Below are 17,648 nucleotides of genomic sequence, written 5' to 3'. Positions count from 1 at the left end.
TCAGTTTTATTTTTGGTGCCACAATATCCAAAACTTCCAGTTCTACAAGCTTTTTTTTTTTTTTTTTTGAGATGCGCATTTATTGCAGGGTTATTTTTTAAAGTAAATTCATGGATTTTTTCCACCCAAAAAAAAGAGGAAAATTGTTTAGAGAGTTGGATGGATGGTGATGATTTTAAAAAATAGATAAATAAAAATCTTGGATGTAAGAGATATATGTTGAGCCATAAAAGTCACGCGGTGTGCGGAGCTGTACTTAACCAGGGAGAAATTTCACGGGCGAAGCGTTGAGCGGTGCGTACTTGTATGTCCTGCTCAGAAGGGGTTTTCAGCACAATTTTAATATGGGTGCAGAGAAGCCAGTGCGGGAGCTTGTCTGCAGCTGGGGGAGAGGGGCTGCCGGGGTGTTTGGCACACCGCGGCCGGTGCTGGGCTGTCCCCGGTCGGGTTTGGGGCTGGGGCTGCCGAGGCGTCTCTCCGTGTCCCCGCAGCGGTCGGGCCGAGGGGCTGCGACCCGAGCTGCTTCCAGAGCACTCGCTTCCCTCTGCCCCGGCCCTTTTTTCTCTGAACCACTTTGATGGGATTGCCCGAGGGCCAGGCTGAATGAGTAATTATGGATCTGCAGCTTTCTTCATTACCCACCCAAAATGCCTACCTCCCAGGGCTCTGTATGGGATGCAGCGTGGAACAGATGGAAAAAACTAAGGATTAAAAAAAAAGTAAATTAAAAAAGCCCAGACTTTGCACACAGTCCTTAAGCAGTGCGGTGCATTTCAGGACCCTGACGTTCAAAGCCGGGTTCCGCTGCTTCCCACGTCTTCGTGCCCCAAGATTTATGGCACGGTTTGCTGCGGGGCGAGAGGTTCCCTCGGCACCCTGGGCCCAATCCTGCAAGCGTGGGCCACTTGCACAAGGGTGCAGGGCTGGATCCAGCCGTGTTTGCAGTGGGGAGGGCCGATCCCCTCCTCATCCCCCTCTGCACAATGTCTGGGTAAACAGGCTGACCTTCGGGGCATGTTGCAAGGTCCATAAAGGTGGGGTGTGTGTGTGTGTGTGCCCCAGCAACCCCCTCCAAAGGGGTGCTGGCAGCTGCCGCACATCCTCTCCTCTCCTGCTCGGGATGCTGCGGTCTGAGCTCATTGCTTGCTTTATTCATGGCAGCCCGCATCCTGCAAGGGCGTTCCTGCCAGAGCACTTTAAAAAAATATATTAAATATAAATTGCTTAGGAGAAAAAAATAATTATCAGGGAAACCTTACAGCCCAGACATCGGCTCCGCCGGCTCTGCATGTTGGGATGACGCAGCCCTGGCAGCCGGCTGGCCACATCGGGGCTCCGGTTGGCGTCCCCAGCAGCGCTGCCCCTCGGCCACCGCGGCACCCCCAGCCAAACTCCTCTCCCCTTCACAGCCCTGCCAGGTTTTAAAACAGCAACCCGGCGGCACTTCCCCCCAAAAAATGATTCTTTCCAGCCACCATTTTTGCCAAGTTTTGTCACGGAGCAAATGTTTATGACCGAGTCAAACTTCTGCGGCGAGGATTTATTGCAGAAACGCTGACTGACGGCGAACGCGGGCGGCTTCGCAGCGCGCCAAGGTCGGAGACGCATAAAGGGTGTGACGTGCCGGCTGCACGGCGGAGCCTTCCCGACCTTCAGCCCTATGCATCACCCGCCTGATTAGGGGCTTTCTTGAGCTTGTTTACTAATTGTGAGAATCATTTACATCCCTGGTAGCATCTGAGTCATCTGCTGCCCTCCATCTGCATACAAAGCTCCCGATGGCAGCTGGAGCCGCATAGCTCCAGCGCCGCCTCTCAGCCCCAGCCTCCCTCAAACGGGTCAACTTTGCAGCCACAGAGATACCAAAAGGACGCCGAAGCTCTGCCGTGAACGCATCCGCCGCGGGCATTGGGCCAGTTCCCTTTTACTGCTGGAATAATCGCTCAAACTCATACAGCCACCCAAACAAACGCAGCACGGCGTACCGGCGCACCCATGCCAGGCCCGCTGCCCTTTGCGCAAGCAGCAGATCCTGGCGCGTGCTTCCGCCAGCGACGCTGCTCCACCGCTGTCTCGCCCCCATCTCCGCTTCTGCTCGGCTTCTGGACGTGCAAACATGAGTGCTTTGTGCGTGCAAGGGGAAACAGGAGTCCCTCAGCCGCCGCAGCTGCGCTGCTTGCTGCCGTACAGATGCAGGCAGATGTGCTGCGAGCGCAGCCTGCCAGGGCGCACAGGGATCGGCAGAGCTGAGCCCCCTCTCTCTGCTTTATTTCGGTCGTGAGATGCTCTCAGGCAGAATTTGTCCCCCAAATCAGCCTCTTTTCTCCCCAGCCAAAGCGATTAGTTTCTCTGAAGGACTTCCCTGCGCCCGCAAAGCACACTTAGCTCCCAGCACTCCTGTGCTACAGGGCCTGACACTGCCAGCAACTTTGTGCAACTGCGATTCGTTCTGGCAAAACTAAGCCTTTGCTGATTTATTTTGTTCCAGATGCCTAACAAACAAAATAAGCCATAACAAAGTGCAGCTTTATTAATGTAGCTGCATAGTCTGTCAGAAAGAAAATCGCAGCCCCGGCTGATGGAGCCAAGGTGCTGCGCGCCCCGGCGAGGCGCAGCGTGCAAGGCACACAGGGAAGGCAGCTGGACACAGCTAGACCCACGCTGCAATTCCTACGAGGATGAACACAGCATGAACATTTCATTTAGGGAAAAAAAAAAAAAAACCAACAAAAAACAACTTTGCAGAAAGTGTGGCGGGGCTTCCCTTCTGTATTATGATTAGCTCTTCATTTCCAAGCTTCGGGCACCATTTCAGAAGCTATCCAGGTAGGCTAACGGCAGCTCCGGTGGGGTCCCAAGCTTGCTTTGGCACAAGCCGAGCGAAGGAGCGCTGCCCTGGCTCCACAGATCTCTCTGCCCCCTGCAGCTGAGCTCAGCGGGGGCTGCCACAGTCTGGGGGCTGCAGAGGAACCCCTCTGGGTGGAAGTGTTGGGGAGGGCGATCCGCAACGCGTGGGTCACAGTATGCCACAGCTCTTCCCTGCGGCAGGGCCGTGATACAGACTTTTTTCCCTGCGGACATAGGTACAGACCTGTCAATCCTTGGGACATATCCACTGTGATAATCCTGCATGATACCAATGCTTTAATGCCTGCCCAGAGCAGGCATTTTGGCCGTCACCCTCCTCCACAGCCAGAGGCTTGCATGGAGGCCCGGGAAGCCAGCGGCTCGCTCGCACCTTGTGGGCTGCCCCCAGCCCCTGGAGAATGCGTTTGGCAGGGTCCAGCGAGGCTGTGCATTTCCCTACCACCTCTTATCTGAGGATCTGGAAGCACTTAAAGGAATTTTGCTTCATTGCCTCTCACAGCTCAAAGAGGCTCATTAACATCATTTCTGAGATGAGGAATGGAGTCTCAGAGCAGCCAAGTGATTTTACCTACATCACAAGCCAAGTCAGCGACAGTGCTTATCTCCCCATCCTCTCCCCACCCTAGCCCACATTATCAGGAGCTTCTCCGATAATGAAGAGAGCAGATAGAAACAGAGAGGCTGCCCCTTGCAGCCAGCCCAAGCGGGAAGCCCTGCAGCGTGGCACCACGCTGCTTGCGATGCTCTTGCAGCTCAAAACAGCTTGCTCCAACAGCAATCAGATACCAAGCACCCCGGGGAGCTTTGGCAATTCCTACCGATGGGAGAGCAGAAAAAAATGTTCCAGGCTTTAAAGCAGCACACACTGCTACAAAGACACCCCGTGCCAGAGCTCAGGGGTTAGCAACGCACTGCAAGGACTAAATCGAGAAATAAAGTTTATAATAAACTGTGACTCAGCCCTCGCTGGTGGTTCGTGATCCTCTGGTGAGTGCACGCCTGGAAGCGCCGCTCGGCGAGCCGGGGGCTGCACGCAGCCCCGGGGTTTTGGAGGCAGGCAGGCAGCTCTCCTGCCTGCAACGGGGCTGCGCTCTGGGTAACCGGTTTGCTGCTGCTGTTTATCTTCCAGTGATTAATGGTCTCGCTTGGTTCCTGCTGCAATTCCATTAAGATTAGAGACTTAAAGTTACGCCGAGAGGTTTAGCAGCGGATGACCCTGGTCTCCCTGTGGCTGTATTTCTGTAGTCTTGAGGAAGAGAAGATTATTGTCTCATATCCCACCCTTCTTGCTCTCTTGCTGCAGGGAAGGAGCCCTCACAGGCAGCACGTGTGTCAGCCCTTAGCTTGGTGTGCAATTCATGTGCCACGCATGCTGTGCCACTGGAGACCCCAGCCCGTGGACACTCGCGTGACACCGTCCTGCACAAACACATGGATTGGGACAGCAAAAATCTCTTGCAGGATGGGACAGGGCAGCCCCAGCCCGTTCCCCTCTGATATGGGACAGAGGCAGGGGCAGCTCCACCTTAGCTCAACCCCCATGAGGACCAAAGTACATGTGGACAGATCCTCTTCCTGTATACGTGGTTAGATAAACTTGAGGGGCAGAAGGGGATACAGGCAGCCCTCGGGATCCCAAATGCCAGCTCCCTGCATATCCTCTTGGGGAAGGCAAACAGCATCAAACGACCGGACGGACGGCCTCTCCCCCCAGACAAACCTGCTGGTGCCTCAGCTCAGTGGGCACACGCTTGTGGCCCACTCCCTGGTGGCAGCGCAGGGAGCTCGGCAAGGCGCGCTTGTCAGTCTCGGGGTAGCTCGCCGTGGGCAGCACCCACAGCACCAAAGCCACTGCTATAATTAGCCCTGCTTGGCTTGCAGTCAGCCTTTATGTTTCCTTCCCACCCCTCCAAAAAAAACAAGCAGAGGAATCTCTGCTCCCAGGCGATGGAGCAGCATGTTACCGAGATCCAGGAGGAAGGTCACGGGGACCCTCGCTTGCTCTTTTTGGGTAAGCGAGGTGTCCCCCCTGGGTGGCTGGAGATGCTGCACCTCATGCCCACTGCCTTTCACAGCACCCAGGCAGCAGCAGTTGCTGCTCCCTGCCAGCAGAAAGGATGTGCATGGGTGGTGGCCTGAAGAAAAGACCTGTTTGTTACAGATTTGGGAACCTTTTATCACGGGCACAGTGAAGTATGTAGATGGAAGGAGCTACACGCGCCAGAGCAGGCTGGGGGCCAGGGGTGATTTTACAAAACTGAAAATGGAGCGAGTCTGGCTCCACGTTACAAATACAGAAGCTGCCCCTAAAGAAATGGTCCTTTTACATTAAGAGAAAATGAGATGAAGGCTCAGATGGCAACAATAAATCTGATGCTATCTAAAGACACTTCTGAGGTGCCAATTCCAGTAACTCCCTGAGAACAAACGACTTGGTAGGAATGCCACAAAGGTTTATCATCGACTCTCTTAATGTCTCTGCCTACAGCGAGATCTAGCCAGTGTGGAGGAAAGCTCCTTTAATTAAATCCAAAAGGGCTGTATAATCTAGAGTAATACCTACAGCCCTTTGTGTCGGCAGCAGGGGGTGTCCCCAGCTACGTACACCAGTGCGGAGTTCGGACGCTCACCCCAGCTCAGACCTCCCCTGCAGCCCTCCGTGGCTGTGCGGAGCAGGTCTCCTCTTGCTTTTGTTTGTTCTGCCCATGGCAAGCTGAAAGGGCCTTGCTTGATGCCACTGCATAGGGCACTTGTAGTAGGTACATAATCACACACACACACACCATTTCCTCTCTGAAATCCTCATAGTGTTATATTTGGTTGAAAAAATCAAACTTGCTCCTGAGTCAGAAGTCCTGGTTTCAACTTGAACATGGGCCACGCTTTACAACCAGTTTCAGTCCAGATCCCTGGCACATCCCTGAGGCAGGCCAAGCAGACTACAGTGCCCAGCAGCTCATATCAAGTACAGCCACTGCATGGGTGCAGTGCTGGATGGGATGTGAGTCCTAAATACTGGGGCTGGCTTCCCCCAAGCCTTATGCCTTATGTTGTCATTTACACTTATAAAGGCGGCTGTAAAACTGCTCCCCTCACAGTTTCTGCATCTCCACCCCAGTTTGCACAGATGAAACCGATGCAAGACGAGCAAGAGTCTTGAGGCAAACAGGACCATGCACAGGAGGATGCTGTCCTGCAGTTACAATGAGGCAGGAGTCTGAATTCCTCCTTAAATCCGGTCCAGTGTGGAGTCAAGCCCTCGAAGAGAGGAAATTGTGCTTGACAGATGCAATCATATGCAAATGGCTGTAGAAGAGGGGAAATTATCATCTACAAACATTGGGCAGAAATTCCATCTGCCGCCGCCTCAAGAAGGGCTCTTAATAAATTCTGAGACAGCAAAGTGACACACATCTTAATCAAGACTTAATCCAGCGAATTAATTCACTGCGCGTTTCTGCATAATTCCAAGAGCCATGCTAAAAGCCATGGCAATATCAGCAGCAGATGGACTCTCCTTACTCCATGCAAAGGTATTAAAGAAAACACAGCCCCCGTCACACTGTGTTGTGTGCGTACACATGGCAGAAAGCAACAGGGCTGTGCCCCGCTGCCGCCGGGAGCTCACGCGGCCTGCAGACACCAAAGGTCAGACAGCCATGGGGGGGAAATGGAAACCAGTCCCACGGCAAACACGGAGCCACTTCTGTCCGACAGGAGACAAAAAGCCCGGAGGAGGCAAAGGTCTGGGAAACCAGCAAGGGATGCTGCTCTCAGAACGGGGCTGGGGCCAGCACTGAGGTTCAGCAGGGGCTGGGGATGGAGGGGCATCAGGGAGGAGAACTTCTGGGGGAGTTGTGACCATGGCCTGCTGCAGAAACCAGCAGGACAGCCGCTAGGAATGGCTTCTCTTGCCGTGGCCTTGGAGGCATTCTGCAGGTACAGGGGCTGCCTTTGCCAAGGGCCCCAGCAGCAGCCCTGCTCAAATTGACAGGAGGCTTTAGACAGCTCTGAAAATACATTCTTAGTCACTGTCATCCACCTCCAAAGGAGGTGCAAAAGCTATGTTATTAATCTCTTGTTTACATGTTTAAAGGCTAGCGCAGACCAGATGAAATGCTGCCTCCAGTCAGCCCTGCCCCAACACGCGTGGATTAGAGGGGTCGTGCAATCCTCCACCAACCTTCCCAACTGACCACAACCTGTAGCTCGGAAATCCCAAACACCTGGTCCCACAGCCCTGTACCTGGAGGTCCCTGGTCCTGGCACGTGTTTACAGCCACTGAGTGACAGGCTGCCTGGCTGGGGTGACAGGAGCTTTAGAAACTGCTGGGCCCAGCCGCTCTCCTTGAAGCCTTCAGAAACCATTAAACCAGTGCGCACTGGCAACCACACATCATACTGTGTGCGGCAGCATTGTGAGCTGAAACTTGGACTTAGGGCCTAACATGGGGCCTGCTCACCTTGCTGAGGTGACGTGGCTGGGCTGGTAGCACCTACTGCTTCACTCCTGCCTCTTCGGGAGACTCCAACAGAGTCCTGGATAGAGCAGCTCTCAACCAAACCCTTCCAGGCAACCTAGTCACAGGTGGAGGGCATGGAGGCCCAGAGGAGTGGGACTGGAATAATTGACCCTGGGACAGAAAAGCATGGAAAAGGAAGGTTGGGGAGTCCTGGTCTTGGCCACACTGTGGGGAGCAGCTCCCCAGCTAGGATGCTTTCAGTGAGGGAGGTGGCCCACAGCCACAGAAGAGGAGCTGGGGAGCCTTTGGTCAAGATGACCCAAAGCTGGAAGCGAGCTGCTGCTGCAGCCAGGCTTACTCATCCCCCCAGCACCCAAGGGCGTGTAATGCGATTCCCATGTTAATTCAGGCTCCAGAGGTCCTCTTGTAACCAACAGGAGTCCACTTGCACTGACCCAGCTCGTGGTAGCCTCCGTGCAGGCCAATGTGCCTTCATCCTAGTGCCACACGCAGGGGCTGCTTTCTGCTGGGTGTGCACATGTGTTTGTCCACGTTCACGGTCTCCAAGCATTGCTTGTGCCCGGCCAGCTTGCTGAGAAGTGAAGGAGAGCACAGGGAAGCTGCAGCAGGAGGCTGGGGAGAGGCGGGATGTCTGGGGAAGGTGCTAACAGCCCTTGGCTGGCCCAGAACCACTTCCTCAGATCTCCGTTACACAGCATGCTCCGGCGTTGCTATTTCAGTCTGAATGTCACCTATAAATTGGAGGCTCTTTCTCTGAAGGCTGCAAATAGAAGTGCCGCTAGATGATCTTTGATTTATAGGGGAGCTCAGCAGAAAGCCTGGCATCTCCATTTTCCAGCCAGGAAACTCGGAGGGGGTCCGAGGATCACACAAGGATCCCTTGCTCTCCCTAGGCCTCTCCTCAAGGGTTGGCAGGTCCCTCCCCGAGCGGGTGGGGAGAGGTCAGGAACACAGGTCCGTCTCCCTAACCACCCCGTGCCTGCTTTTTCAGATTCCTCCTCCTCTGCTGCCCATTCCTGCCCCATGGATTTCAACCTGCTGGCGGACGCGGAGGCTCGCAGCCCAGCCCTGTCGCTCTCGGACTCCGGCACCCCCCAGCACGAGCACAGCTGCAAGGGGCAGGACCACAGCGGTGAGTGCGAGGCCCCGCGATCCTCCCTAGTGGGGGAGTGGGACCTGGTGGGCAGAAAGCGAGCAGGGGGAGGCGTGGGGCGAGCATTGCCTGTGCAGGGGGAGCTGCCCGAGTGCTCGAGTTGAAGCTTTCCTTGCTGTGGGTTAGGTTGGCCTTGGGCTCAACTTCCTGGGTTCAAAGGAAGAGATGAGATGATGCAAAGCTCCCCCTAAGAGCACCTGCGCAAGGGGAGGCGAGGGCTGGGGACAGCCTGCTGCTCCCTGTGTAAAGCCTCCAGGCTCACCCGCGTGCAGAAGCTAATCAGCATAATGATGCAGATTAAAATTCCCTGGAGCAAGCATCACAGGGGGAGCATCGTAGCTATGGTCAGAGAATCCACCCGTCGAATTCCTCGCTGCACGCGTACCTTAGTTGGGCACATCCCCAAGCTCAGCGGCTCCTCGTCAGCTGCTGGGGATGCATGGCGTGCATCTCCATCCAAGTGGCCTTCCCGATGGAGCCCCCCAGTCCCTGCACAGAACTGCCAATTTAGGAGCGGACTTCTCTTTTTTTCCATTAGGCGTGAGCAGCTAATTCCAGCTATGACTGCAGGAGTTTCATTGAGTGGGTGAACGTGCATGGGATGCATCCCACAGCTTATTTTAGGGCGATAATAAATGCTTGGTGCCTGGCGACGTCACTCCCGGCTGTCTTACATAGTCTAGAAATAAAGTCACTCTGTGAGGCGGCCGTGTGCCAGCGTTACCTGCGCACGGGGACTGCCAGCTCCTGCTCTCACACCAGGGAGGCTGATGGCAGCTGCACCAGGCACGTGTCCCCAGCACAGGCAGGGAAGGGCATGGCACAGCACCATGGTACGTCACTTCTGGAGATTCCTGCCTTCCCCCCAAAAAACACAGCCCCACTTTTCCTTTGCTCCATCTGCAGAGCAAGAGATGGTAGGGAACAGAGCAGAAACCTCCTCTGTCCGGGCTTTCTGAGATCCTCAGCACCCTCCAATGGTGCTGAGCGTTTGCAACACCCCCTTCTGTTAGCTCTCATCAGGCAGGAGGAGAGCAAGGGAGAGGAGGATATTTTCTACAGCCAGCTCCTCGTGTGGATTCAGGGCAGCCCAAGGGGCTCTTCCTTTTCCTGGGTTCCCCCGGACTGCCACACTTCTGGTCCCCACCACAGTGCCTTTACAGAGAGCACATTCCCCTGTCTGGAGAAGAAGCAGAAATGAAGACGATGTTCCCTGTAAGCAATGTTCACGAAGAGCCAAAGGCAGCAGGTGTGGAAACAGAGAGGACACTAAGAGGAAGGTACGGCTGCAGGTTTTTCCAGACTCAGAGACAGGATTCCCACATCCGCTTCGACTTCACAAGATTTAGGGAAAGTCCTACCCCAGAGGGCATGCAGGAGGTGAATACCAAAGCAAAATACTTGGTTAGCTCTTCCACCAAGATGCAGCCCATTAGCCAGTGGGTTTTGCTCCGTTGTCATACCCTTTTGCTGTAATTTCTTCCTGCGTGAAGAACGGCAGCTGTCAGCAGGAACTCCCGGTTTGGGCACAGCCTCCTGTTTGGCAGCAGCCCCTTTTGAAATCCACGTGTCAGGGGCTCCTGTGGGAACATATCCCCTGTATGCATCAGGCTCTTAATTAACCCAGACTTAGCAGATGAGCAAACAAACCAAATGTTGTCCCTTCATCTGTACTGAGCCATTCCTAATAACTAGCTCAGACGTGCTGCCATCACTCCCTTTTTAATCTGTTTTAGAGATGGGTGATGCAGGAATCTCCCTCTTCCAACACTGGCTCAGAGCACTCAGCTAGAGAAATCAGATTTATCCCCTTGGCAATAACCGCTACTGAAAAAATAAATAAATAATCAAGAACATGCTTCCAACAGTTCTGTTGGGATCCCTGCATGAGGGTGCTCGTGGCAGCAAGGAGAGCTCCTACAGGTCCTGTTTTCAGGTCTTATGGCTTCTTCCATTTCAAGAGTGCACTTTGAAAGTTCTCTTGCTGGTCCAGCCTGTCTGGAAACACTGCCTTATGCTGGCTCTGGGAGCAGGAGATGGTGCCTTCCTGCCCAGCACGACCAGCTTGTGCCCTGCTGGTGGGAACCAACATGTGGCAGAGCTTTCTCCAGCAGTCTCAGGGCTGCTCTACACAGCCAGCTCGCTCTCCTTGCATTAGTTTCTCTGCCGTCTGTTGGTACATAAAGAAGTGGTAAAGTTATTAACATTGAAGGTTTCAGAGGTCTGGCTAAGAAGTTTGCACTACCATTCCTTTCAACCAAAAGCCAGCAGCTTGTGATGGTTTCCAGCCCTCACTGCTGAGGCAGGGTGTGCCACCTCTGCAGACTACAAGCAAGCTACTTGATGAGTCCTAGGGTGGGCACCTGGCCTTGTTAACACTGGAACAGCTTTTTCCTCACCTCTCCTTCTTTTTGGAAACAGTATGGAGGTGAGGTCTCTGTAATCACTTAGCAGAGACTGCAGGAGCAGAGGAGATGCTGTGTGGATGCTCTCTTGCCATGAGCATAGTTAACAAAATTTCTGCCCATCCCACCTTAAGTTTTACTTGCATTACAATGACCTCGGTCTCCTTTATATCCAACAGCAGCATTAAACATGCCACAGAACAGGAGGTGGATAGTGGGGAGCATACAGGAACTCTGCACTGCTGCAGTCCTTGCATCATATATCTGTAGAAACAAAATTCTTCTGGCTCGTGCTCAGGCTGTCCTCCATGAAGGGTGGTCACCTCCCCTGCAAACGCTCCCCAGGACCCCAGCATTGCTCCCCTTGGGGGAAGACAGGTGCTGGGGAAAGCAGGGTTTTCCCGGGAATGGCAGGGAGGGGTTTAAGAATTGACCGTCTGTGTGTCTGGGTGCCTTTCAGTCTCTCTTAGGGCCTCTCTGCCATTTGGATTTCATGGGTCTTACTTTTTGAAGGGCACGTCCATTGGCCTTGAAGAACCTTCTCTCCTCACCCAGCTGTATTCCAGGGTCCCCTGCTTCCTTGCGTCTTAATGGGCTGCCCAGGACAGCTTCCATGTTAGGATATTTTTCTGGACTTTGAAGCCTTTTAAGCTAGCTTCCACTTAAAAAACCACAACCAAACAAAAAACCCTTTTCATCTGAAACTCAGTGGAATGATGCCAGGCTTTTTAAAAAAGATTCTTCTCCTGAATGCAACAGTTTGGCCATTGTTTGCAACCATTTCTACTTGGTTTTGTGGAATATTTCACACTGGAAAAGAACACCTCCCCTTCCTGCTGAAATCCCGATTTTCAGTTGGAAGCGTATCAGAAGCTCCTAGAGCAGCAGAAGGTGGTGGTGAACATCAGCAGTGATTCATTTTATCTGGAATAATTTTACTCCATGGTGACTTGTCTTGTTTCCTGGCAGGGAATTCCCCCCCTTCTTTTTTTTTTTTTTTAAAAAAAAAAGCTGCATTTTCTCTCCCCTCTTACTGTTGTCCACTCACTGAGTGACTCAGCTGCAATGTCCTCTACTGAAGAGGAAGAAATCTTTACTCGCAGGGCGAGGGCTGTGGCAGAGGGAGGAGGGAGGCACCTGGTTTGGCCGAGCTGCCCACCTCCAGCCCAAGCTCAGAGCAGGCAGGCATGCTAAGGTCTGGATTTAGCGACTGGCAGCAGGCTGAGCAGCACTCCGTGGTTAGATATTGGTGCAGCCACCAGAGTTTCAGGATGTTCACCGAAGGGGTGATGAAACAAAAGACACAGCCTCTCAGAGAGGGAGCTCTGAATGAGGAGAAGGACAGGGAGATGCTCAAATAATCCATGGTAAGGTCTAAGAGAGGCTCTTTCCTACTTTTTTAAAATGAAAATATGCGCATCTAACCAAGAAAGCACTGGAAGGATAAAAGTTTGTGTTTCTTTGGCTTAGTTAATTTAAGAGCCTCAACTTGCCATCACTAGCAATCTGCCTTTCCCCACTCACTTCTCTGCAAAAACACCATTTGATCTTTTGCTGTGCCATAAATGACAATTTCCTTTTGATTTTTATAAAGGGAGCCGTGGGTGCGGTACAAGGCAGACACTTGGTCAGCAGGGTGATGGAGGGAGGTGGGACTGCTCCTCTGGTGGGTGCTGCTGGAACTGCTGGTGACCACAACAGAGGGGCATGCATCCAATACCCCAAGGAGAGGCTCCCCAACACATTCAAGCCCCCAAACTAACTCTCCTCTGTTTCCCTCACAGACACTGAAAAGTCCCAACAAAACCAGACGGACGACTCCAACCCTGAGGACGGCTCGCTGAAGAAGAAGCAGCGGAGGCAGAGGACTCACTTCACCAGCCAGCAGCTGCAGGAGCTGGAGGCCACCTTCCAGAGGAACCGTTACCCGGACATGAGCACCAGGGAGGAGATCGCAGTCTGGACCAACCTGACGGAGGCACGAGTGCGGGTAGGACTGCAGCCCTCTCACCCTCCCATGCACAAGCTTGTGGGGCAGGAAAACACCTGTGATGCAAGCCACCAAGCTGTCCCCGAACCCTGGAAGGAATGAGGAATGCTAGAACACTTCCCCCTCTAGAGAGCACCTCACGATGGTCTCCACCCGAGATCCAGTACATCCAGCCTCACACACAGCCCGTGCTGGCCATGCCTTCCTCACCCAGCACAAGCTTACAGTAGTAGCACAGGGAAGTCCAGTGGCCAAGCTCTGCCCCACCAGCCAGCTCCCTGACCCAGCAAACCCCTTCCTTGTGGTACCATCATCCCCAGCCTTGCTGGAGGGCTCCCTGTGGGGTTCCCAAACCGCTGTGCAGTCACAGGCATGGCGTGGCAGGGCTCCAGCTGGAACGAGGTCTTCTCTCCGCTACTAGAAATATGAGTTAGCAGCACCATGAATAGCCTTCCAGCAGCTTCCACGCTCCAGGAAGTTATATTGTTTGAGTCCCTCCAACACTAACAGATTTTCCTGTTAGAAGACAGACTTCTAGCACCCGCCCAGCTGATGCTGAGGTGAAGGCAAAGCAAGAAAGGTTATTTCCTCAGCTGAGCAGCTCTCCAGCTGCATCCCGCAAATGCTTTGCTCCCAAGTCACACAACCCCAACCCCTGCTCCCAGGCTGTGCACACTTGGTAACACAGAAGCTGTTTTCCTCCTTTTTCTCCATGCAAAGGGCATTTGTTTGTTCAGTGTGGTGGGTGAGGCAGCACACAGAAGGCGGGCAGCAGGGGCTCTCTCTGTTAGCCCATGCCCTGACACAGATGCAGACCTGCCCTTTAAAGCCAACAAGAACCAAGTATGGGCCATGTCCTTAGTCACTCCTTGATCTCCTCCACTAGTTTATGCCAAACAAACTCACTGCAGCATCCAGGGCCCATGAGTCAAAGCTACATTAGAGACCAGGAAGACTTCCAGAGGTGGTTTGTGGATGTGCCACCTGTGTAGGACCAGCACCACTGTCTGGCATCAACATCCACACAGCGATGTAGGACTGGGTGGGACTGGCGTAGGACTGATGTAGGACTACTGACTGTAGGACAGCACCCCTCCCTGGTGCCCAGCCTCCCAGCTTCCTGGGAACAGCCCCAGCCCTTCACCCACTCATGGCTCACCGGAGAAAGAGGCTGGGGCAAGGTCCCCTGCAGGGGACAGCCCGGAGTGACCCCATCCCCTCCCTTCTCTCCCTCTTGCAGGTCTGGTTCAAAAACCGCCGAGCCAAGTGGAGGAAACGGGAGAGGAACCAGCAGGCCGAGCTCTGCAAGAACAGCTTCGGAGCCCAGTTCAACGGACTGATGCAGCCTTACGACGACATGTATTCCAGCTACTCCTACAACAACTGGGCCACCAAGGGGCTCGCCACCAGCCCGCTCTCGGCCAAGAGCTTCCCATTCTTCAACTCCATGAACGTCAGTCCCCTCTCCTCCCAGCCCATGTTCTCCCCGCCCAGCTCCATCGCCTCGATGACCATGCCTTCTTCCATGGTCCCTTCCGCGGTGACTGGGGTCCCGGCCTCCAGCCTCAACAACCTGGGAAACATCAACAACCTGAACAGCCCGAGCCTCAACTCCGCTGTCTCATCCAGTGCCTGTCCGTATGCCTCCACAGCCAGCCCCTACATGTACAGGGACACGTGCAACTCCAGCCTGGCCAGCCTGAGGCTGAAGGCCAAGCAGCACGCCAACTTCACCTACCCGGCTGTGCAGACGGCTGCTTCCAACCTGAGCCCTTGCCAATATGCCGTGGACAGGCCTGTATGAAGGGCTGCCCGCCACCACCCGGGGACTTGACCTTAGCCTGACAAAAGGAGACCTTTAGCCCTACAACAGCGTACGTCCTGCAGAGAGCGAGAGTGAAAGCAAGAGAGAGCAAGAGAGCGCGAGAGAGAGAGTGCGCAGCAAGCGGGCAGACGGACCTCTATGATTTGTCTAACTATCGTATGGTGAATTTTGACTGTCTTTCCCCTCCCAAACCCCTTCCCTCCCTGCCCACCAACCCCCTTACCCTCCCTCTTGGTAAGGAAACCAAAACAGTCTACTGGAAGCCCCATGGGGAAGCAGGAGCCCCGGCGGGCAGGGTGCCTGGCCCGTGGGCAGCCAAGCTCAGTATGTTTCAGTCTGACCCCAAACCCTCCCTTTCCCGGGACAGCCAGTAATGGGAAACAGGGACGGTGCGACGTGGGGCTGCTCTTCAGTGCTTGGCCGACCCCTTCTCCCTGCACGCCTGTGAGATTTTGGTGGAAGACATCTTGCCCGCCAATTTATCTGGCAGATGGTGAGAAAGCATTTCAGTTGATTGGCATCTCTTTGTAGTGCATTTATAGGCATGGCCCTTCAGACTTGAAACCTTTAGGAACTGGGAGTTGGACGGATATAAAATATGTGTATGTATATATATATCATGTATATATACAAATACATATGTAGACATATATATTAAAATATGCCTTTTTGTTTTGTACATGAAATAACCCATGAAGTAGACCTTAAAACCAAAAAACCCCATAAAGCAAGCATGTCCACCGAGGCGGTGTTCTGCCTGTCTTGCTTTACTGCTTCAGTCATTTCCAGTCAGACAGGAATACCTTTGCCAGTGTACATCCAAAGCATCCCTTTTGCAACAATCAACTCCCCCTTGCACATCTCCTTCCCTTCCTCAAATCCCATTTCAAAAAAGGAAGTAAAATAAAAGTTGGCACAATCCCTCTAAGGCTTCCGCCTGTCTGGTTATTGAGAGCACAACCTTGCACCTAAAGATTCAGAAATGGAGCATGAGTAGCCTGGGTGAGAGCGAGCGTCCTCAGGCAGGGCAGCGTGGGTGGGAGCAGGAGGAAACCTCTCCTTGCTGAGGTTTCCCCAGCTCACTGGATGGGACCAGTGCCTCTAGGCTCCTCGCAGCCCTCCTGGCTCCAAACAGCACCTCCTGGAGAGGTCGGCTGCAGGAACCTGGCCAGCTAGCCTGTCCCCATGCTATGTCTTTTGGGAATGGTGTAAAACAGAGCTGGATTTCCTGAGATGTACTCACACCAGCAGGACCTGCTGCTTCAACCGATGCAGAGGGACACGGTGGGTTTCTCCAAGGGCACAAGGAAGCTACACAGACCATGGAGTTGCAGGACATCCCCACTCAGTGCAGACTCCTTTTCCTCCATGGGGCACGTACCTCAGGGGCAAGCACAACCCTGATATTTTACTTTTCTCTTTGAGAAAAAAGTAAAACATATTACCAAGACAAACCAACCTGCTTGGGTGAGTGGGACAGGCAAAGCTGGTGCAAAGATTTCTGCAACACTGCTAGCATGCACAGAGGAAGCAAACTGCTGAGAAGGGATTCTCGCTAGGAGACACGGAGAGGTCCCCCACAAGCAAAGCGTGCAAGTCACTCAGTCTTTGCCATCGCTTGTTCCACAGACAGCAGCTGCTGCTGAAGGTATTGGTGAGCAGACACAGAGCAGTCACAGATGTCAGGCCAAACACACTGTAGCAAAACTACGCTTTGCTCTGACCAAGATGAGGGAGCCAAGTACCCCTGTGCTGGAACAGCTACTGCTCCATCTGCAATGCACACGCAGAGATCAAGCACAAACACTGAAAACACACATCCAAGACAAGACCCAGATCTTACCTTGTTGCTGGGTACCAGTGCTGCTGTGGTAGCTTCAGTGACGGTGGTCTCTGTTCTAGATCCTCTGCTCCGGGGTCTCCCCACCAAGGCCTCACCTCAGTGCCCTCCCACTGACTCCCCATCTGCCACAGCTCCCTCCCCAGGAGAAGGAGCAAGGCCCTGGCCCCTCTCATTTCCTCTCCCCCTCTGGCTCTCCCACAGCTGGGTTCCATCCTCTGCCTGATCCCCTGAGCCAGCTGGTGCCACAGCCCTCTCCTGCTCCTACAACAAGCCGCTGAGCCCTTCAGGCAGCTGCTGCTCCCCCAGTATCTCCACGCACCCTGCCCTCCACCCCACACTGACCTCGAGTGCAGGTGGGAACACGGCAAAGCCAGAAGAAACATCTCTCATAAAATCGCAGCTTTGCCTGGAGAAGAAATCAAAGGGAGGCCCAGCTTCCCCTTCCCTTGGGTGATGTGTCTAAAGAGGGAAAGCCCAACTGGAGCTGAGAGCAACACGAGCTCTTTCTTCCTTTCAACCTGCTCTGGTAGCTGTGCGTTGCCTTCAGCAGCTCCATGTTGAGATGAACTTGTGGTGATCCAGCTCTCGTCCCACAGCGAGGATGGAGTTGGGGTGAGATGGGGTGGGATGGGGTGCAACAGGGGAGACCGGGACGGGTGGAGCAGGGAGCAGAGGGGCCACACTGATCGGATGGGGCCAGCAGCTGCTGAACGTTGCAGGATTCAGCCTACGACAGGCAGCCCACATGCATGGAGTGAGAGGCCAACCTCAGAACATGGCTCTCCCGATCTCCTTTTGGAGAAAAGCCTTTGGGGGAAAGCCAAAACCCAGTTCAGTTACTGATTTTTCAGCCTGAGATTTTCCACGCAGTCATTTTGATTACCTTTAGGCCAGACCAGTCTGATTTCTGAGCAGGACAGACTCAGTCAGTACCTGCACCAGGCCACTGCTGCATGCAAGTGCATGGTCAGCGGCTCTGCAGATGGGCTACTGGGAACAAGTTTCTCCTCCCCAGTCCTGTATGGAGAAGCCGGCGGGGTCTGTCTCTGCAGTCAGAGGTACTGCACCATGCAGCATCCA

General features: G+C 53.9%; 1 protein-coding gene and 1 long non-coding RNA gene across 2 annotated transcripts; one reads left to right on the top strand and one right to left on the bottom strand.

Annotated features, from left to right (window-relative positions):
- Nucleotides 1-5,904: 5,904 nt before the first annotated feature.
- Nucleotides 5,905-16,767, bottom strand: LOC121073172. Its single transcript, XR_005821535.1, has 2 exons — nt 16,569-16,767; nt 5,905-10,085 (listed from the first exon to the last, which is right to left on the bottom strand). It is a non-coding gene; the product is annotated as an uncharacterized LOC121073172 (long non-coding RNA).
- On the top strand, nt 8,352-15,648 carry PITX3 (paired like homeodomain 3). Its single transcript, XM_040563909.1, has 3 exons — nt 8,352-8,484; nt 12,695-12,900; nt 14,141-15,648. Exons 1-3 carry the CDS (start codon nt 8,376-8,378, stop codon nt 14,702-14,704), a joined length of 879 nt encoding a protein of 292 aa, XP_040419843.1. The 5' UTR covers nt 8,352-8,375; the 3' UTR covers nt 14,705-15,648.
- Nucleotides 16,768-17,648: the final 881 nt, after the last annotated feature.

The sequence above is a fragment of the Cygnus olor genome, chromosome 7 (assembly GCF_009769625.2).
Source record: "Cygnus olor isolate bCygOlo1 chromosome 7, bCygOlo1.pri.v2, whole genome shotgun sequence".
Classification (NCBI taxonomy): Eukaryota; Metazoa; Chordata; class Aves; order Anseriformes; family Anatidae; genus Cygnus; species Cygnus olor.
This window is presented reverse-complemented; position numbering and strand designations above follow the sequence as displayed.